The sequence below is a fragment of the Pseudonaja textilis genome, chromosome 13 (genome assembly GCF_049901715.1).
Source record: "Pseudonaja textilis isolate UNSWEBS1 chromosome 13, rPseTex1.2, whole genome shotgun sequence".
Classification (NCBI taxonomy): domain Eukaryota; kingdom Metazoa; phylum Chordata; class Lepidosauria; order Squamata; family Elapidae; genus Pseudonaja; species Pseudonaja textilis.
The window spans coordinates 10,114,987-10,137,804 of NC_142002.1; the positions used below are offsets into that span (position 1 = coordinate 10,114,987).

The following is a 22,818-nucleotide window of genomic DNA, read 5'->3' on the forward strand; positions in this document are numbered from 1 at the left end:
AGACATATAGATAGATCTTCTCCAGGATGTTGCCCTAATCTGGCCCTTCCAGGCTTCCAATGGGGTACCAATCCATCCTGTGACTAGTTGGCCTCTTCCTCGTTTTCATTCCATCTTTCTCAGTACTATAGAACAGAGCCTAGAGAGCTAGATCTTTCTATAATGCATCCTGCTTTGACTAATTTGGTCTTGGTCATTTGTGCTGGATTAAATTGAGAAATAGTTTATTCTGTAATCCATTTGTTCATTTTCCCACTGTGGTGGCGGAGTGGTTAGAATGCAGTATTGCAGACTACTTCTGCTGACTTCCATCTGCTTGCAATTGGGCAGTTTGAATCTCACCAGATTCGAGGTTGACTCAGCCTTCCATCCTTCCGAGGTCAGTAAAATGAGGACCCACACCGTTGTAGGAAAGATGCTGACTCTGTAAACTGCTTAGAGAGGGCTGTAAAAGCACTATAAAGCAGTATATAAGTCTAAGTGTTACTGCTATTGCTATCAAGAAAGAAATTGTGGTGGATATAGCAGGCTAGATAGATGGTAAAAAAAACCCTTAGTGGTAAAATGTTTGGAGAATTTCACTTGTCCTTGGAAAGATTCCATGAAATTGCTCCTATCTTCTCCCTCTTTCATTCCCCATCTGACCAGAACTAAATTGGAGAATTTTGAAAGATGATTTCTGCATCTTTTTTTTGGCCTTCCTAGGAATCCAATAATATATGACTTGGTATATTAAGTACACTTTATTGTCTGGCTCAACTTGACCCATATTCTATTCTCCACTTATGTTCTTAAGCTAATTCTACTTTAATATCAACTTATGCCTCATCAGATATCTGGATATGAAGCCAGCTGAGCTCCTGCATTTTAGAGTATTCAGTTTTTATAGTGAAATTTCAATTCACTGAAGAATTGCTGCAAGTACAGTTTGTGCCATGCCTAAGCCAATTTCCTTGTTCAGATGCATCAGAAAACTGTGGTTTAATAAACCTTAGCAGCAATAGGCAGCTGCTAATTAGGAGGTGAGTACGTCCAGTTTCTAGCTGTGACTAAACACCAATTTTGAACAACTCCAGCTGGTCTGAACAATGGTAAGGGATGTGGAAATTCTAGCTCATCAACATCTGGAAATCTGGACATTGTCACCTCTTCATTTAAAATCCGTATTGACTGTAATAGGCAGCACATCCAAAATATTGAAATGCAGAGTATTTCCCTTCCTTGCCAGCTAGAGAAGGTGAAATCCTAAACACGTCATTGTATAAAATATTGCTGTCTGTCTATGTGCTTGATATGGACTGCAAAATTGTCCTTGGTTATTGTTATGTTCATCAGTACCAAAAATACTAATTCATTATCCTTTGTATTTCAGGAAAAGCATGACCACTTTACTACTAGCATTTGTGTGTTTGCATGTCATTGCTGCAGCAGCCACCTCTGTGGAAGTTTTAGGTATGTCACACCTGGGGCTCATCTTTACTATGAATTGTAAACAAAACAGAAACAATTCAGTGCCTTTTCTGGGAAGTAATTGACAATGCCCTTTCAGTTTGTAAAAGTACTAGCATGCTGCTGCTTCGTCTACATCAGGGGTGTCAAACTTGATTTGATTGAGAGCTGTGTTTGGTTGTGTTTGACCTCAGGGGTCGGGGGGGCATGGCTGGGGTGGGCATAGCCAGAATGGGTGTGGCCAGCTCGACATCACTCATAAAGGCTCCATTTTTGGCTGCGACAGCCTCCTACAGCCCTCTGCCAGTGAAAACGAAGCCTCCCTAGGCTCCATTTTTGCTGGCAGAGGGCTGCAGGAGGCTGTCATGGTTGAAAATGCAGCCCTCCCAAGCTCCATTTTTGCTGACAGAGGCACCCCAGGCCAGTCCTTCACTATTTCCAGGGCGGCCGCGCAGGCCAGATCTAAGCACCCCACGGGCCGGATCTGGCCCTCAGGTTTTGAGTTTGAAACCCCTGTTCTATATTCTAATTTATCAGAGTTTTCATCTTGTGATATTGAACCGCTTCTAAAGCAAGAAGGAATGTCATATTACCGTCTACATGACGGTAACTTGCAATCTCCATCATCCTATACTATTAAGCATATCGGTTGAGTTTATGGAAGTTGTGGCTCTTATTGTACATCCAGAAGACTTCGTGTCCTCTGCCCTTGTCTTAAGGAACTCTCTACATTTTAGAGATGCATACACTTACAGCTAAAATGACCACAGCAGAAACTAAAGAAGAAGGATAAAATATAGTAGAGAAACAACAAGCGAAATGACAATAAGTGGGCTCAGTCCCCAAATGCTCTACAAAAGAGCTCTGTTTTAAGTTTTTTGCAAAAGGCCATTAGAGAGAGAGAGAGCCAAACTAATGTCAACCAGGAGGCCATTCCAAAGGGGCGGCACTGCCACAAAGAAGCGACTTCCCAGAATTGAGGAACCACAATCCCTTTCACCTCCTGGAAGTGAGGAACCACAAAGCTGCTTCTTCTGGAATAGTTGTGCAGCTCCAGCTGATTCTAACCGGAGAAAGCAGCCTTGGAAGCAACCAAGTGCCAAGCCATAGAGGGTTATATTGATTGAAACCAGTACTTTAAATTGAACTTAGAAGCTTATTGGCAACTCGTATAGGGTTGTTGCACATGCATAATGTTCTCTCAATGACACAAATTAGTGAGTACACACAGGCTGCTGCAATCTGGACCCTCTGTAGCTTCCAAGTAGGTTTTTAAACAGTCCCATGTACAGCATACAAGAGAAGGCTAGTAAGCTAATGGGAAGGGCATGAGCCATTTTAGTGAAGTTCTTTTTACACAAGTAGGGCCATTGTTAGTGTACCATCAAAGCCAAGCAAAACCTCCATGGCCATGGACTTCACCTTCTCTTTGAGAAGAAGTCCAAGAGGACCCTTAAGTTGAATGCCTGCTTCTTCATGGGTAGGAGTTTCCCACTAAAAAAACAACAATAGAGCAATCAAAGAGCTTTGGTGGACAATAATAATTCCGTATTGCTTGGATTTATTTATTTATTTGATTTGTCAATTGCTTACAAGATAATAGGTATAAGTATAAACATAGTTATGAATGCATGGATACATATAAGAAAATAAAAGAAACAATAAGACAGGGGTGGTAGGCACTTTGGTGTGCTTGTGTACGGCCCCTACAGACCTCTTAGGAAAGGGGTGAGGTCAATAGTAGACAGTCTAAGTCTAAGTAGGAACAGGCTCAGTCTAACAACTGAGCCTGTTCCTACTGTTCAGACTTCTGTTTTTCCTGCTGTAATACAATAGACTTTTGATGGCCTTTCCAGCACTATGAAATCACATAGTGACAGCTGGTGCTCCATTCAAAATCCAAGAAAGAAATACTTAGACTCCATTAATTAGAGAAAAGATATCTTTTACTAGAAATCAAGGGGTAGCAACAAAAGAATTCTGAATCTGAGAAAATGGGCACATAAATCACATATACAAAGTGATGGCAAGGTTCCTACCCCCAATAGTTCAATTGGCTCATCCAATTAAAAGTTGTGTATAGCATCATGTGGGCATCTCCAGGTGGTGATGAGGCCTCTGTCCATTGACCTTGACATATTTTGACAAAGAGTTGCAGCTGTGCATAGCATAAGGATAGAAGCCTAAGCAAGAACCTTCCCCCTCCCCCAACTTATACAGTTCTGTTTTGTAACACCTCCAGCTCACTTCCCATAACCATATCCCCCCTCCTCCTCCCGTTACTTATGACAGCTGAAAGATGCAATGCAAAGGGAGAAAATCTTGATGTTTGACATTCGGCCCTCCTGCAAAAGAGGCATTCGTCCTATAAAAGATAAAAATAGAAGGTAACAGAAAATATACATGTAACACCATAATACTATTTTTTAGGGTTTATCAGGATATTTAGTACGAAATGCATTGATAAGCTTGGGAGCTTTAACATCCTTCTCATTCACTCATTCAGACTGGGAAGGAGGAAAATGTTTCCAAACAATCAAATATTGGAGTCAACCTCTTTGTTTTCGAGAATCCAAAATTTCTTTATCGGCAAAATGTTCTTCCATGGGGTCTGGTTTGGAAAGGATTCTGCCTGTTCAACAACAAGGATGATTCTGTGGTACTGATATTTCACTCTTCTTTTCTCCTTTTCTTTTGGGGATTAGTAGATCACAGCGGCACACTCAGTGTGAGCATACCTTTACGTTCTCCCCTGCGGGTTCCCCTGGGAAGAACGTTGACCATTCCCTGCTACTTTATCGACACTTTGAGGCCAGTCACCACAGCTCCCAACACTCCACCAGTGTCCCCAAGAATCAAATGGAGCAAACTATCAGAAGGCAAAGAAGTTGTCCTTCTAGTGGCCATGGATGGGCAGGTACGGGTCAACACTGCCTACCAGGAGTCTATCTCTCTACCCAATTATCCTTCCATACCAACTGATGCTACTTTGGAAATCAAGACACTCCAGTCCAATGACACGGGGATCTACCGCTGTGAAGTCATTCATGGTATCGAGGATAGCCAGGACATGGTGGAGGTGAAAGTTAAAGGTGAGAAAGCAAATCTTTATTGCTTTGGAATAGGGGGAATTCCAAATTTTGATTGGGGGAAAGCTACAAATTTCTCCTCCATTTTTATGAGGGGTCCTTGGTGTTCTCTGAGCTTGGTTGTTTCCATGAGTGCTAGCACTGATGACGTTACCTAATTTGGGTATTGAAACATCTGCAAGAAAACCCCCAATCTCAGAGAGCACCAAGGACCTCTCATTTCAACCCTAATATACAAATATTCTTCTTTATTGGTACCTCCATTTTTATTTTTATTGGTCTTCATTTCTTTTGATGAAAGGGTATGTTTAATTATGAGCCAGAAGGCTAAATTGAATGTCAGAAAGTATGAACTACTGTCACTTAGATTGCTCTGAATGAACAACTAAAATTTTGGAAGTTTCATGGCAGTTACAGTATGTGTTATAATAAAAGAACTAGAGATGAGCTTTAGAAAAAAAATGTACAATATTCTCTGATCCAGCATAATAAAATATTCTGCTAAGTAGCCTGAATGTATAGGTGGGAATAAGAGAACAATGAGTCATTCAGAGATCTAAGAATGATCAAGAAGAGTGACTAGGGGATATCTGCATTGAGCGTGTTTACATTGAAATCATATTCATTTGAATGTGTGACAAAGAAGCAAATATAAATCTAAAAGCATTACTAATATATTGTTGATATGATGAAGGTTAAAAGGTTATAGCTTTTGTTTGGCAAGATTCTGTCTATTGGGTATAAGGATCAGTTTCAATTAGATTCACTATCTCATCTCTTGGCTTGAGCCTGACATCAATCTTGCCAAATTAAAATATAATCTAAGTTGCTAGATATATCCTGAAAGATTCTAGAGTGTAGTTACCCTGAAGTTCTTTCCCCTCCTGCTTCCATCTTGGGATTGCCTCAGTGGCGCAGTGGTTAGAGTGCAGTACTGCAAGCTACTTCTGCAGTAGCCAGCTGCCTACAATTTGGCAGATCAAATCCCACCAGGCTCAAGATTGACTCAGCCTTCCATCCTTCTGAGGTGGATAAAATGAGGAGCCAAATTGTTGGGGGCAAGAGGCTGACTCTGTAAATCACTTAGAAAGGGCTGTAAAGCACTATAATATATATATTATACACTATAACATATATATATGTATATATATGTATATATATATACACATGCTATTGCTATTCACATTCCCTTGATCTGGCTCTCTATCTGGGATTGTCTGTTTTGGCAAAAGCCATCCCTTCTGCAAATGCACAGTCTATCACAATGATATCGATGAGTCCAAAAGGGATTAGTACAACTACACCATATGCACAAACAAAGGATAAAGTGACTACTTCCAGTATAAATGACATGTACTTTCACTGGGTTTCACTTCCTTTGGCTTGTGAGGTCACCATGCCGTTTGGATGATATGATTTCATTGAGTGAAGCCAGAAATATTCATGCTTTTTTGTGGGGTGTTAAGTGTCAAACTTGATGTGCGAAATGAAGATCACATTTTTTCCATAGGAAGATGGGAAGGCTAAGAAGTCAGTCATTTGACCATTTTTGCCTGAAAATGGTTTTAGATTTTGTCCTTGACCTCTATGGATATGAATGGTTCAATTACATCATACAAAGATTGGCTAGTTTGGGGGGAACTAGCATCCTGTAAACACTCAACCATTTTTTAAAGCTAGGCATGAAAATGTTGCACCAATCCAGAAGTTGGATTAGTTCAATAGCCAAGTGAAACATGTTGTGTGAACTGAACCAATGTTTTTTCCAGGAATTGTGTTCCATTACAGAGCCATCTCTACCCGCTACACATTAAATTTTGAGAAGGCAAAACAGGCATGCATCCAGAACAGTGCAGTCATTGCAACTCCTGAGCAGCTCCAGGCTGCCTATGATGATGGCTTTGACCAATGTGATGCTGGTTGGTTGTCTGATCAAACAGTCAGGTAAGCAATTGCCGGGGGAGGGGGGTTGTATACCATTTCCTCCAACACATCTGTCAGGAGCAAAGAATTGGGACCACACACTAAGTTCCTGTTAAGATGATGTTTTGTTCATGTCTATATACAAGAATCTAGTCAACACTCATCACTAAATTGGCACAAGATAGAGTCAGTGGAATTCAAAAGGAATTGGATTTAAACCATTTGTGGGAACGAGAATGTAATGATTCTAGAGGATGTGGTGGCTCAGTGGCTAAGATGCTGAGCTTATCAATCAGAAAGGTCAACAGTTCGGCAGTTCAAATCCCTAGCATCACGTCACCAAGTGAGCTTCCATTACTTGTCCCAGTTTCTGCCAACCTAGCAGTTCAAAAGCATGTAAAAATGCAAGTAGAAAAATAGGGACCACTTTGGTGGGACGATAACAGCATTCTGGGCACCTTCAGCATTCAGTCATGCCAGCCACATGACCATGGAGACATCTTTGGGCAGTCCTGGCTCTTCGGTTGTGTAACGGAGATGAGCACTGCCCCCTAGAGCCAGAAATGACTAGCACATATGTGTGAGGGGAACCTTTATCTTTACCTTTAATGACTCTAGACTGATTCTTGACTCCCCCACCTGGCTCTTCCTGCTCATCTCCTACACCATCTGGGTAAACTAGAATACATTTCTGTGTTCCCCAGCCAGGGTGGCCAATATGGGGAAGCCTGGCTCTATGCAAACACAGGGTAGAGAATAATCATGGTGAAATATTAAGTGGTGCTGTAGGTCAACAATTAGAGAAAGGCTGGGAAATTATGTGTCTTGGCTATCTCTCCTGTCCATTTGATGAGAACTGAAGGCTTTAGAGCAGGTGAGGAGTCAGGTTTCTCTCTCCACAGAATTCTGCTGGCCTGGATAATATTAGCCAGAAAAATTTTTTTTCTGGTGCACTGACTATAGATCTTCAGGTGTCACTGAACTACTTCTCCCACCATCCCTCACAGATTGGCTTGCTTGCTGAGATTTGTAGTTAAGTGACTTCCAGAAGGTTAAGTTTTGTATAACTGTGCTGCAAGGCAGAGATGGGCAACTTGAGGCTTCATCCCTGAGTTTTAAAGCTCCAGAATTCAGTCATCATGGTTTCCTAACAGTTAAAGGTAGGAAACTCATTGAGCTACAGTAAAAGCCCTACAAGAGTCTTAACCAAGTTGGAAAAAAATCCAAAACAACTGAACAGAACAGAATAACCGAGTTGGAAGAGACCTTGGAGGTCTTCTAGTCCAACCCCCTGCTCAGGCAGGAAACCTTATACCATTTCAGACAAATTGTTGTCCAAACTCTTCTTAAAAACTTCCAGTGTTGGAGCATTCACAGTTGGAGCATTCAAGTTGTTCCACTGATTAATTGTTCTCACTGTCAGGAAATTTCTCCTTAGTTCTAAGTTGCTTCTCTCCTTGATTAGTTTCCATCCATTGCTTCTAATCCTGCCCTCAGGTGCTTTGGAGAATAGCTTGACTCCCTCTTCTTTGTGGCTGCCCCTGAGATATTGGAACACTGCTAACATCTCACCCTAGTCCTTTTCATTAAACTCGACATACCCAACCATTTTAGCCTCTAGTCCCCTAATCATCTTTGTTGCTCTTCTGTGCACTTTTTCTAGTGTTTCAACATCTTTTTTTATATCATGGCACCTGAAACTAAAAGTCTCTCTCTCTCAAATATTTTTTTAATCTAATCCTACCCACATGACTCAATCATTGTGGTCCTAGGCACTTTGACATGCTACATACAGTTCCTGGCAGTGAAAGTGTCACCAATTCATAAGCTTGTCCTTCTGAGTCATAATCCCAATTCTTTCTGTTTCTCTGTAGAGCCAGAGAAAACAATCACAGCTTGTAATTCTATGTTTTTTTTAAAGAAAGAAACATTACTATCAGGGCTTGGATCAAGAGTTTCCCTAAGGGAGAAATCTCTTACTTTTATGAGCAAAAAATTATGGGATGGACAATTTAAAGAAAGAAAATGAAGCTTGAAAAGAGTGAGAAGCCAGAGAACTGAATGATGGAACTCATTTGTCCACAAAGTGAAGGTTCTCCATGTTAGTTTTCCAATTAACATAAAAGCTATCGTTCCAAATGCTCCTTCAGTCTCAATTATCTTTTTGATTTTTCTAGAAATTATTTCTATCCCAGAATATACTATTTCCTTTCACTGTCCTCTCCCCATGAAAATAAATTTTGCTCTCCCTAACTCTTTTATTAAACTAGGTACCCAATGCATCATCCTCGAGAAGGTTGTTATGGTGACAAGGATGAATTTCCTGGAGTGAGGACATATGGTGTTCGAGATACAGATGAGACATATGATGTCTATTGTTATGCACAGGAAATGGAAGGTAATGGTTTCTTTTTATACTCAACACACTTGTATTCTATTCTTCAGCTAGAAGGCCTTAATGATAACTTGTGCAGGGTTTAAAACATTGCTCAATGATTTAAGCAGCAAAATAAACACATTGATTTGATGTGCTTTTAGGTGCTTTTTAGGGTTGTGAGCTCTCAACCCAACTTATACAAAGATTATTAAATGGGAGTTCTTGTCCTCTAAAATATTGGGGATATCTACAACACTCAAGAAGGGTACTGTGGATATTTTAATCAGCACAATTAAAGGCAACATCAAAAAAAGAAAATGTTCAAGGTAAATCAATGTGAGGACCATGTGAAGCAGTTGCAGAGCAGCTCTTAAGATCAACCACTTTGATCCACCATCAAAGCAAAGATTCATCTTGTTCTTCTTTGTTCATTCCCCTTATCCATCTACAGATACCCATTCAAGAGTTCCATAGAATCAAGAGTTCCACAGAATCTCTTGAATTTGAAACTAGAGTCACATCTTAGCTAGATAATAATGATATCAAAACATGATTTCTGGATGATTTATCCAAAGAGCAATATGGTTTGCCTCCAGAAGTTGTAAATGTTCCAACACTGGAGGTTTTCAAGAAGAGATTGCACAACCATTTGTCTGAAATGGTAGCGGGTTTCCTGCCTGAGCAAGGAATTGGATTAGAAGACCTCCATGGTCCCTTCCAACTCTATTATTCTGTTCTGGGTTTTTTTGGAGGGGGGAGGGGGGACAGGGAATTTTTTGAAGGAACGGACCTCTCTTTTCTGAATTCTGAAATTATTTTGGAAAATGAGCTGTCTCTAACATTAAAGGAAATGATCTTTAATGAGTGTTTGAGATCTGTTGGTATCAACTAGACATTACAAGTAAATTTGTACTGTAATAACTGCACCATCAATAGCAACCGTATTCAGAACATTTTCTAGATTTATCAAAACTCTTATTTTCTTACTTTTTAAAATCCTGTACTCAAGAATCTCAAAATAGTGGATTTGGTACCCTGCTTCTAATTTAATCCTCTCAGCAACCCATGGAGATAAATTATGCTGAGAGAAAAATTGGCCAAAATTGTAGGGGGTGGCTGGTGGGCTTTATAGTTTAATATTCTGGATTCATCTTTAGGACTGAATGAAAAAGTTGAGCTTGCAGGTAGCAAACTTGGGGAGGAAGGAACAATTTGCAGACTATTCCCAGGGAGACATAATTCTCTTCTACGATGTAGCATCTGAGCAGTTAATGAAAATGTATTATAAGTGAAAGAAGGAACAAGCTGAGGACGGAAAATCTTAAGAGAAAATGATAGAGGACACCTGTTATTCTTTTCAAATGGATCCAACAGGGAATAACCTCAATCGTTATCCACATTTTTCATTGTGGCCATGACTGATAAAATGGGTGGGGTTGTCTTAATAGGGGCTGAAATTTTTCCATGCTCCAGTTCTCAAGAAATCAAGAGTTCCAATTTCTATTAGGTTCCTTCTCAGAAATTTCTAATCTGTTTTCACCACCAACGTGTTTTCCTCTGGACACTTCAGTCCCTGTACGTAAGCAAAGATGATGGATGGAAAAGTCTAATAAAAGTTCTCTGTAGATGGAAGGGGCACCATTGAGCAGCTAATCAGTTGAGCAGCTAATAATTTTTTTTATTTTTTTTATTATTTATTTAATTGTTTTTTATTTTATTATTTATTTAATTGTTATTTATTTATTTATTTGTCAGGCATGTATTAGATTACAGATATAATTAGAACATCATTATGATTACATGAAATGGGTATGAATAAAAGGGGACATTAGGACAGGGACGGTAGGCACGTTGGTGCACTTATGCATGCCCATTACAGACCTCTTAGGAATGGGGTGAGTTCGACAGTAAACAGTCGAAGGTTAAAGTTTTGGGTGTTTGGGGAAGAAACCACAGAGTCAGGTAGTGCATTCCAGGCATTGACCACTCTGTTGATGAAGTCATATTTTCTGCAATTGAGTCTGGAGCAGTTTACCTTAAGTTTGCGTCTATTGTGTGCTCATGTATTGTTGAGATTGAAGCTGAAGTAATCATTGTCAGGTAGGACATTGTAGCAGATAATTTTATGTACTACGCTTAGGTCAGACTGAAGGTGGCACAGTTCTAAGTTGTCTAAGCCCAAAATTTCAAGTATAAGGTATTCTGTTGAAAAGCAGAAGAGTGGAGGACTCTTCTAATGAAATATCTCTGGACTCTCTCAATTGTATTAATGTTCGATATGGAGTGCAGGTTCCAAACAGATGAGCTGTATTCGAGAACTGGTCTAACAAATGTTGTGTATGTTCCAGTTAGCAGTACAATATTACCAGAGAAGAAGCTACGCAATTGTGCATTGTGCTTTCAATTTCAATTTACAATTGTGTGTTGTGATTTCAGGCAAGGTCTTCTATGCCACCTCTGCTGAAAAGTTCACCTTCACAGAAGCAGCAGAGAAATGCCATAGTCTTGGGGCACGTTTGGCAACCACTGGAGAGTTATATCTGGCCTGGAAGGACGGGATGGATGTCTGCAGTGCTGGTTGGCTGGCAGACCGCAGTGTCCGGTATCCCATTAACAAACCAAGTCCCATCTGTGGTGGCAACCTGGTGGGAGTACGTACGGTGTATCTTTATGTCAACCAGACAGGGTATCCTTACCCTCATTCCCGCTATGATGCCATTTGCTACACTGGTGAGTAGAATCAGAAAGAGGCATTGAGAGTTTTTTTCCTCGTTTTGTCTCCATTTTGGCAGTTCTTTCTTCCTATATTTCATGTTACCTTCTGCTCCCCACCCTCTTTTTAAAAAAACCCACAGGTGTGCATTTCTCTTCCTTTCAAATATACATTGGTGTGTCAACGTCCTTCTAAAATTCACAACCTGACCTTCCGGTTTGAGCTTCTTTGGCAACAGACCAAAATCTGCGATCGTGCACAGTTTCGATCTGTGCTCGCCGCTGGAGAGCCCTGAGCTGGCTGGTTTCAGGGCTAAGCCACCTCGTAGAGGTGGTGAAGAGCGGGGAGACTGCCAGCAGGGTCTAGGAGAGTCACATCTCTCCTCCCTAGCTGGCCATTACTCCCTTTCCTGAAGGCAGTTGCAGTGGTGGTCAGAAATGGCCACCTCAAAGAAGAACTCAGCCGGAAAAGAATGTGCAGGAGGAAGATAAGAAGAGAAAGTTTTGGCTGACTGGGTCAAACTGAAAAAGCAACAATATAAGGTACCCTGGAATTTGAATTATAAAGAACAACATTGTTCCCAAAGAAGACTTTGAAGTGGCAAATGAGAGAGGGAAGGGAAAGGATTTGGGTTTTTTTCTTTTCTTCCTATATCAACAACTAAGAGATTTAAGCAAGAAACTAGCAAAAATCTACTTTGACATTAACAGGTATTTAAGCTGAAAATAAAATGTCAAAGAGATAGTAAAGATTTCTGGATTCTAAAAAACTTTTAAAAGAAGGAAAAAATCAAAAGGGTGGGATCTGGAAAAATGGAGGAGACCACCTGGAAGTGAAAAGAATTAACAGTGAAACTTTAACAAGATTCCTAAAAGATACATTTTAACTGAAACTTTGTAACAAGATAAGAGAACCCCAGGAAGACAAAGTGGAAAAAATAAGCAAGAAGAAACAGTTTTGGATTATTTGGATTACATGGTGATTTTTGGATTTTTGGCTATTGGATCTAAAGGACTAAAATTAATTGGGTGGTTGTTTAAAAGTTTTTTAAAATGGTATCACTCTTGGAAGAATTGAGAATGGAACTTAAAAAACAGAAAGAAGATGCACAAGAAGGAAGAGGTTCTTTTGGCTTCGTATTTCAATTTTTAGGAATGGAGATCCTGAACTATGAGAAACAACAAGAAATCACCGTAGAACAAGAAGGGGCAGGACAAAGAAGAAGCCATCTTCAATGACCAAGTATTTCTATGTGGGGGAAAAGAAAGGAAAGGGGGGAAAGAGTGAAAAATTTAAGATTTGAAAAAACAACCCCGAAAAAGAATAGTTTGAAAAGTAATTACAACATTAGGAAGAAACAGAAGAGAGGATTACAGAAGAGAGAATCAGAATTAGAGAGAGAAGGGGTCAAAAAGGGAAGGGAGAAGAAGAGGGGGAAGAGGGAAAGGAAAAGAAATTATAAAGGACAGAAACAGGACATAGAGAAACAGGGAAAACGTACAAGGATTACGGGTATAAACCTATTTAGAAGACTCAGAGATAATGTGTGAAAACTTAATTGAAAGGGGGATTCTGCAAGGGTACATAAGATAGTATTGTTATATTAGAAATAGAAATGAACTTTGAAAATATGAAACAAGTGTGATTAAAATGATAGATAAAATACTCATTGTAATGTAATGGAATGTTTAATAAATAAATGAAATAAAGAAAATGAGAGAATGAAACTAGGAAAGGAGTATTATGCATTATGTTTTGTGAAAACCCAAATAAAATTTTTATTAAAAAAAAATCACAGCCTTATAAGTTTTCTTTTCTTTCATCTACAAAACTACATGCATCCCAAAACAGGAGCAGTAGTTGGGATATTTAGGGAATAATTGTTCTGTTCTCGTGATATTTTCTCCATTAAAAAACAAACAGTTCAAACAAATGTGTCCAGCATCACTTTCACTAGAATTTACCATTTCAAAGCTATTTAAAAATGCATCTGTTTGACCAACATGCCCTCGGAAGATCAAGTTCCACTGACTTTTGTAGAATAGAAACTGTGGCTAAACATATACATTATGGTTTGTTTGAACTGAACATTGTGAAACAAGAGAGTAGCTGGGTGTATACTATGCTAAGCCATAAGCCATGATTACAAGCCATAATGACTGGATTCACACACAGACCTCAATCAAAGCTAAATAAATCATACAAGAGATTAGTGCAATGTGTGATCCCAGCTTGGGATCAGAATTAAAGTGCTAATTAACAAGGTAAACCTATGCAACTTTCTTAAAACATAGTTTCTGCTTTGTGTATAATGCTTACCGCCAGGTCGATGCTTACTCAGAAGTCAATTTAATTCTCTATCACAAGTGAGCCAAATTTGAGTCCTTGGGTTCTGAAACCCTTCAGAACAGGTACAAGAGTCCTCCAAATGTTTTTATTATTTTTCATGTGACCAAAGCAAAAAAGGATACATATGTGAAAGTAATCATGGTAACTACATCAGGTATTACATTTATAAACAAAAAACAAGGTGGTGCAATGGTTAGAATGCAGTATTGCAGGCTAACTCTGCCCACTGCCAGAAGTTCAATCCTGAATGGCTCAAAGTTGATTCATTCTTCCATCCTTTCCAGGTCAGTAACATGAGGATCCAGATTGTTGGGGGCAATATGCTGACTCTGTAAACCACTTAGAGAGGGCTGTAAAGCACTGAGTCTAAACTATCTCTAAAAGAATATAAATCAAATTTGAATTTAATTCTGATTTATGGTACCCCTTTAAAAATCTGGCAGTGAACTTACTCCCAATGGCTCAGATGGAAAGGTCCATTGTGGCCTTTCCAAATTCTATTGACTCATCTTCCCCAACCAGCTGTTTCATTTATCTATACCATTCGATATCATATATTCTAGCATTTTTAAGTGCCACCTAAACAAAGCCCTAGTAACTGGGTCAAAGAAAGGAATGAGATCTCTGAAGCAATGAGAACACTGTTACCATTGCTACCTGCCTTCACCACTGAGTTGTAGTGGCGCAGTGGTTAGAATGCAGTACTGCCGGCTACTTCTGTTGACTGCTAGCTGCCAGCAATTTGGCAGTTCGAATCTCACTAGGCTCAAAGTTGATTCAGCCTTGCATCCTTCCAAGGTGGGTAAAATGAGGAGCCAGATTGTTGGGGGCAACAGGCTGACTCTGTAAACCACTTAGAGAGGGCTGTAAAAGCACTGTGAAGCGGTATATAAGTCTAAGTGCTATTGCTATTGCTAAATGATAGTCCTGGAAACAGCCCTAAAAAGGGTGAGTTCCCTATTGAGATTTGCTTTACCAAAGTGAATAACTTGACAGTTGCCTTCTTTGTGCTTTAGATGTTGGTGTTCATGTCACCCATGACAATATCACAGATGACTCTCTCGATGAAGTAGGCAGTAGCTTCACCATCCAGACATTCACGGGGACAGATATTGAGCTGGAGCTTCCACACAGCACTACTAAAGAAGAAGCTCGGGGAAGCATTGCAACTTTGGAACCTATAGACTTTACTACTGCCACCTTAGAGGTGTATGAAGCTATCACAGAAACTCCAGATCTCTTTCCAACAGGCTTCACCGATGAGACAGAGAACAGGACTGAGATTGGGATCTGGGAGGACCCAGAAAATGGTACTATTTCAATCCTGGATACCCTCTTCCCCACTGATATCCCAGAAACTACATCAGAGGAATATGGTTCATGGTCTACTACCACAACAGAATCCGAATCAGCCTCACCATTTACAGTAGAAGAGCAAATTGTGCCAGGGACAGCTGCTTCTGCCGTTGATCAAGTCCCTCAGAAACCCACTTCTCCCCCAGGTACACAACCAAGGCTATCTTCTCTTTTTCAATGAATATTTCATCTTCCTATATGTTAAGGTAAAGTATCAAGCTGATTAATAGACAAAAAATAATAGAGAATTCAACAATAATCAGCAAAAGCACTGAAATGATTAGTAGCATGGCTTGGTATCAGGTTATCTGAAGGACAGTTTTTCCCCTGTCACATCTACTGGACCCATCAGTGTGAGGAGGCAGGGAATGTTGCTAGTCCCCTCTCCTAATGAGGTACATCTGGTGGGACCCAGAAGGGCCTTCCCCATGGAAATTCAGTTGGCCCCCATTTTGACACTCTTTTGCAAAGTCCTGAAGACCTAGTTTGCCAATGGGCTTAGGGAATCTAGAGTGGGATGGAGTCCATCGAGTGGCTTATCTGATTTATTATTGTCACCAGGGAAGTGGGAAGGAGCTACTGTCTTTATTGTTTGTTGGATTTTATTGTATATCGGATTTTTCTTTTTGCAAGCTGAGTGAATTAGGGAATCTAGAGTGGGATGGAGTCCATCAAGTGGCTTATCTGATTTATTATTGTCACCAGGGAAGTGGGAAGGAGCTATTGTCTTTATTGTTTGTTGGATTTTATTGTATATCGGATTTTCCTTTTTGCAAGCTGAGTGGGCAGCCATATAAATTTTGTTCAACAAACAAACAAATATTACTCAAAAGCATGGCCAGAGAGAAAGGATTGGGGTCTTTGCTTGTAGATTCAGAGTGGGAGTGATGTCCATGAGAATGCATTTCCTGATTGGAAGAGAGACAGGAGCTGATCCTGCCATGTGGAAACAACAGAGTGAGCATTTCTAAGCCAGGTTTCTAACAGGGTGAAATCCCTCTGCTAAGCTACGGAAGCAACTTCACCAAACTGAGTCATCTCATTGAGCAGGTTGTGTGAACATGATTTCTGGGCTCTCTTCCTCAGCTCCTGGGCATCTTCTAACTCTCTCCATACCTTTCCCCTTCTTCTCTTGACACCTTTTCTCTCTTCAGCTTTTCAACATAGGTGGATGCACAGTAGAGCCAACCAACCATCTTCATGATTCTTTCCATGAGAAAGGAAAGAGACACAATCTCTGCTGAGATTTTGGATGAGGATATTTTTAAACAAACCTTTTCTGAATCTTTGCACCACATAGGAACACTACCCTCCTCCCATGGGTCATATGAATCAGATGCCTAGAATTCTGTGGAATGCAGGAATAACTCCCAGCAAAATATTTTATCTTGTTCTTGTTTCCTTAATTACCACCTGTGTGTCCTATTTCTTTTTCAACCTACTTCCTACCTCTGTTGTGTTGATTTCTCTGCAGGTGTTGTTTTTCATTACCGGCCATCAACCAACAGATATTCCCTGACTTTTGTTGAAGCTCAGCAAGCTTGCCTAAACAATCATGCTGTTATTGCTACTCCAGAACAGCTACAGGCTGCCTATGAAGAAGGGTACGAGCAGTGTGATGCTGGCTGGCTGAATGACCAGACTGTCAGGTAAGGCTTTGGGCTGATGGCTAAGAAAGGAAAGCATCACACAGACAGAGGGATTTTCCTGTCTGCAGTTCATATTTTCCTATCTACTTTAATCAGCCTCTAGGGATTCCCCATTAAACAGGATTACCACTCATTTCTATTGATTCTGTTATTGGGAGGCCAAGGAAAATTTTCCCTATATTATCTATCTGGTTTCAAGAATAAAAATCCAGGAATATATGGGATTCTTTTCCAAGGGTGTTTTTTTTTTTCAAGAGGCAACTGGACTTTCTTGTTTCTCTTTGAAGACTTTTTGCTTCTCATCTAAGAAGCTTCTTCAGCTCTGACTGGATGGTGGGAAATGGAAAGATTTATATTCCTTGCAGTCAGAGCTGAAGAAGCTTCTTGGATGAGAAGCAAAACATCTTCAAAGAAAAATCAGAAAGTCCAGTTGCCTCTTGAAAAAGTACCTTTGGGACAACTATGACCTGAGAATCTCCATAGACATATGGAATTCTGCATATTGGTCCTCCCAAAGATTCAACTGGACCAATTTTCAATACAAAATGGGGAGCTGCACACAACACACAATGCTAAATTAATCCATTTTTGTTAGATCCCATGATGTCTTGGATCTTACACAAGCCAAATTGGTTGAGCTTGCAGAAACAGGCCAGCTGTCCAAAAGACTGAACAGCATTTAAATGATATGGTGTTTTGTATAAGCAACCAATGTGATCTTAAGTGCCCTAGGTATACCTGTTATAGGAGCCCAATCAAGCATTAAAATTGATTGTGTCTAGTTGATCAAATTATAATTCAAATGTAATTAATCACATTTAATTTTCTCCTGGCCTTCTTGAATACGATGCTTGTGTGTCACTTAAAGACCAAAGCCAATTCTGAGCTTGTGCACCTGGATCAGTCTTCTGTGATCCTAAAAAATGAGAAGGCTTAGCCTTCTACATGATTTGCTGTTTTTCCAGCCACAGAGATGGATTTCAATGGAAATTCCATCAGGAGTGTTCCTGCTGCAGATTAAAATAATACAATTGAGATTCAGGTTTATAAATTCAGTTGAATCTTACTCCAAGAGATTCTTCCTGGAAAAGGATGCTTGAAATTCTAGGTAAAGGCATAATACCAATAAAGGAGAATATTTGTAGCTCAGGGCTGAAATAAGTGACCCTTGGTGCTCTCTGACCTTGCTTGTTTTCTTAATGCCACATCTGCAAGAAAACAAGCAAGCTCGGAAAGCACCAAGAACCCCTCAAAGACATAACTTCTAAAGCCTAAACCAAGGCTTTGAAGCACTGGTATGGGGCTCTGTCTACCTAAGAGACATTTCTTTCTCTCCAGAAAAATATTTACCCCGAACTGGTCAGCTCACACGAGAGTTTCAAATTCTTCAAACTGAAGTGAAGAAACTGCCAATGACGTAGTTTGCAAACCTGAAAGGAAATGCGTTGTTCTGGCTTAAACATGTTATTGATTACTAAGTATATTTTCTCTCCCCCACAGATTTCAAAGTCCGCTTCTATTTATTTCTTATCTGTTTTGTTAAATGTATAAGGCTGTTCGATGGCAAGGAACCTCTAAGTGGTTCACAATTGATTTGAAGACATATCATAAAACAAAACAGAAATCAGCAATAATGACAACAGCACATATAGAGGAATACAAAACTTCAAGCTAAAAAGCAATGCAGAATAATAGGGTTGGAAAAATGTATAAACTTGAATCTCAATGCAGGTTCACAATGATTTTGAAATTATGCAAAGTTGTTGTCACATTCTTTTGCATTTTGTTCAACAAAGAGATTGTTCACATAACTGTGTGCCAGAACTTAGTTCAGATCTGCCCATTGTGACCTCGCCAGGTACCCAAAGGCAAAGCTTTGGATGGACTATGAAGTATTTCCAAAAGTTGTCAGCAAACTACAGCTCTTAACATTTTATCCATTAAGTACATGTGAAGTGATCATAACCTTTATTGAGTTAATTAAATATACATTTATGAAATAGTTTTAGACTTATATCCTTTGGGAATGTAGCTCCAAACACATTCCCCAAAAGCTAAGGGCAATCCTTATACTGAAAACACTTACATGATCATAGCCCAACTAAAGCATTTCTCAACTATTAGTGAAAAATTCTGAGACCTTTGATGAGATTCATCCCTGTTGGCTAGGTATCCCATTGTCACTCCACGCAGTAAATGTTCAGGAGACAAACAGAACTTCCCCGGAGTGAGGTCATATGGTATGCGCCCAGCATCGGAAAAGTTTGATGTCTACTGTTACATTGAAAGACTGAAAGGTATGTTTACATTTATGGGACCTTCTAAGAAGTGCTTTATTCGTGTGTGATGTAGTCATGGAAAGAGAGCTGGGCAACATTTTAGTTTAAATCTCCAAAGATGAAGCAAGGTAGTTGCTGCAAGGCAGTTTACAACATCTTAAGGTATTGAAGGCTGAAGTGCTCTGTAGGTGTGAGACAGAGACCTTTTTTTTGAGAGCAGGAATATAACCTGAGCAAAGTTTAGTAAAGCAGGTTTCATAGCAGAGAGGATGTTTATTTACAGGAAAAGCATTGTAGAGATAGACACAGCCTAGACCAGTGGTTGCCAACCCATGGACCAAGGACCACTGGTGGTCCACTAAAAATTTTTGGTGGTCCTCAGAGAAATGTTGCTCCCAAAGCACTCCCTCCAAAAGCAATTAATCCAGGCTGTGTGGGAACACAAGGCTGTGCCAGCCATATGGCCTGCCCACCCACTGGCCCCCACCCTTTGGCTGAGCGCAAACTTTACCTTGAGTAGAGCCACATGAGCTGGAACTGGAAGATAAGATCAATGGCAGGGAGGGAAATCCGCCCCAGGGTGGCTTGCTGACATTGGTAGGAAAGTCGGTCCGGTATTCCAGAGCTGCAGTAGTCACAGGACTGGAACTTTGGTCATCCCAGAGCAGCTCCTCCAGTCCATGGCAGGCCAGTGCACTGAGTGGAGGAGCAGCTGCTCCAGGATAACCAAAGGGCCAGTCCTGTGACTACTGCAACTCTGGAATATGGGACCAACTTTCCCACCAACGTCAGCAAGCCACCGTTAGTCAAAATTCATATTAGTGGTCCACAGGATTTAAAATTATGAGTTTGGTGGTCCCTGAGGTCCAAAAGGTTGGCGACCTCTGTCCTAGTCCCTAGCTTACTATAGCCCACTGGGAAGTGAGTCAAAGATTTGAGCTTTATTATAAAGATATTCTGGAAGAAAGACAGAAGTAAGTGACTTCAGATTAGCAGTCACTTAGACCAGTATTTCTGAACCTTGGCAACTTTAAGACATATATACTTCAGCTCCCAGAATTCTCCAACCAGAATTCTAACAGTTGAAATCCACATATTTTAAAAGTTGGTAAGGTTGAGAAAGGCTCAGTGGCTAAGATGCTGAACTTGTTGACCAGAAAGGTTGGCAGTTTGGCGGTTCAAATCCCTAGCACCGCATAACAGAGTGAGCTCCCGTTACTTGTCCCAGCTTCTGCCAACCTAGCAGTTCAAAAGCATGTAAAAATGCAAGTAGAAAAATAGGGACCACTTTGGTGGGAAGGTAGCAGCATTCCACGTGCCTTGGTGTTCAGTCATGCCGGCCACATGACCACGGAGACGTCTTTGGACAGTGCTGGCTCTTCAGCTTTGTAACAAAGATGAGCACTGCCCTCTAGAGCCAGAAACAACTAGCCCATATGTGTGAGGGGAACCTTTACCTTTACCTAAGGTCGAGAAACACTAAGATAAAGAGCAAGCAAAAGGTGAAGTCAAGAGGATCTATTCTTATCAGGAAGTGTTAATGAAATGACGCATTGGATTTGGACCTCCCACAAAATCAACTGCATCCATTATGGGATTTTTCAGCTGCTTGAGGGTGTTTTGGATATGTGCTAGATCTATGCTCCCTAGAATTTGAGGGCAATTGAATCCCAAGTACTGTGTACCTATAATGGAGATAGGATCTCACCACCTTTCATTATCCGTAGGTGAGGTCTTCTTTGCGACTCAGACAGCACAATTCACCTTCGTGGAAGCCCAAAGATACTGTGAGAGTCAAAATGCCACCATGGCTTCCACTGGACAACTCTATGCTGCTTGGAGACTAGGCCAGGATAACTGTCAGGCAGGCTGGTTGGCTGATGGAAGTCTCCGATATCCCATTGTTCATCCCCGCCCTACCTGTGGTGGAGAGAAGCCTGGTGTGAGAACGATTTACCTGTATTCCAATCAGACAGGATTCCCTGACCAGCTATCAAAGCATCATGTCTTTTGCTTCAGAGGTAAGGAACTACTCATCTTTCTAGAACTAGGAAAACCATTTTTTCTATCTAGAATTCAACCTTCATTCATTTACATCAGGCAACCCCAAGCCTGGCAACATCAAATCATAGGGTTGGAAGGGACCTTGGGTGTCTTCTAGTCCAACCCCTTGCTCAAGCAGGAGACTCTGCCCTAGGGATATCCAAATTTGGCAACCCCAAGACTCCCAGACTGAAACTCCAAGAATTCTCCAGTCAGCCAGAATTTATTACAGTTACTCCTCGACTTACAAGAGTTTGTTTAGTGATCGTTCGAAGTTACAAGACTATCATGAAGATTTCATTCTACATCTATCTCAGGTTTCTCTATTTGGGTATTCTGAACCATGATTTCTGTCTTTCAGCAACACCATCTTTGTATGGGGAAATAGACAAAGACTTAATTGCAGTCCAGACAATCCCCGGTGTAGAAGAAGTTCCTTCTGGGGAAGAAACAACTGTGGAAATGGAGTTTGCCACTGATTCTGACAATCAAACGGAGTGGGGAACAGAAGTATTTCCAACTGATACATCACTGTTATCTGGTAAATAAGTTCTATTGGTTCAACTTCAGAATAAACTGTTGCAGCTCAAATTTTCTGAGAGTATAGAAAATTGTGAATATATATTTAACAATAAGGCCTTATCTTAATATTTGTATATTTAAACTGATTGTCAGCTCAACCCTAGTAGACTCCAAATGGATTCCCGTTTAACAGGTTTCAGATTTAATGAATGAAATCTAGATCCAGACTATCCTCCCCACTCCCCCAAATGCATCCAGATAATATCAAATGGTTTTTGTCCATAAGTTTTTTTTAAAAAAATTACATTGTTTGCACATATCTACTACCTTTGTCATGTACTTTATTCACTTGTAAACTGCATCATACAAATGACATACATTTATGCTATGTAACTCTAGATTGAGAGTTTAGTGTGTGATGTGAACCCAGCTCCAGACTCTTTTTGGTGCCAGTTTTATATTTAAATTAAATAGCAAACCACTTTAGGAAAAAACTTTCCCAAGAAAACTTCAGGGATTTGTCCAGGCAGTCTCTAAGAATTCAACAGAATTGAACAAAATTCCCTCATTATAACCCATTGATATCTGCAGTTTTCTGAAACTGGTCAGATTCTTTGCCTAAAAACCTCTCTCTGCTATGCTGATGCAAATTGGCAAACCAAACCAAAAAACCCACAGAGGATTCTTAATGAAATAAATACAGCAATATGGCCTCCTTTCAAGTTATCAGATCAATAACAAAAATCCCGCAAATGTTGACATAGACTTTAGCAGAGAAAGAAAAACTAGTTCTGCATCAAGTAATGGGCATTAACACTACTGCCAAAAAAATATAAACTCTTGGAAAGCTGTTTGACAAAAATAATACAAACTTGGTTTAAAATACTTATTTACAGAGTTGGAGGAATAATATAGCAGATGTTTCCAGATGGGAAAAATTAAACCTTTTCTGGTTAGGAAGAATTACCGCTATCAAAACGAATATTTTACCAAGACTTAACTTGCTTTTCTGTACGATTCCAATGCATTGAAAAGGTATTAAGCAACTGGCACAAATGAATAATGAATT

General features: G+C 40.1%; 1 protein-coding gene across 1 annotated transcript in view; it reads left to right on the forward strand.

Moving 5' to 3' along the window:
* Window positions 1–22,818, forward strand: part of ACAN (aggrecan) — a 69,516-nt gene that overhangs the window by 17,275 nt on the left and 29,423 nt on the right. The window contains exons 2-11 of the mRNA XM_087941345.1: window positions 1,373–1,452; window positions 4,155–4,541; window positions 6,308–6,482; window positions 8,732–8,859; window positions 11,275–11,568; window positions 14,917–15,402; window positions 16,731–16,905; window positions 19,075–19,202; window positions 20,912–21,205; window positions 21,589–21,768. Of these exons, the coding sequence (XP_087797471.1) occupies window positions 1,380–1,452; window positions 4,155–4,541; window positions 6,308–6,482; window positions 8,732–8,859; window positions 11,275–11,568; window positions 14,917–15,402; window positions 16,731–16,905; window positions 19,075–19,202; window positions 20,912–21,205; window positions 21,589–21,768 (2,320 nt within the window). The 5' untranslated portion in view covers window positions 1,373–1,379. The remainder of the gene's footprint in view (window positions 1–1,372; window positions 1,453–4,154; window positions 4,542–6,307; window positions 6,483–8,731; window positions 8,860–11,274; window positions 11,569–14,916; window positions 15,403–16,730; window positions 16,906–19,074; window positions 19,203–20,911; window positions 21,206–21,588; window positions 21,769–22,818) is intronic.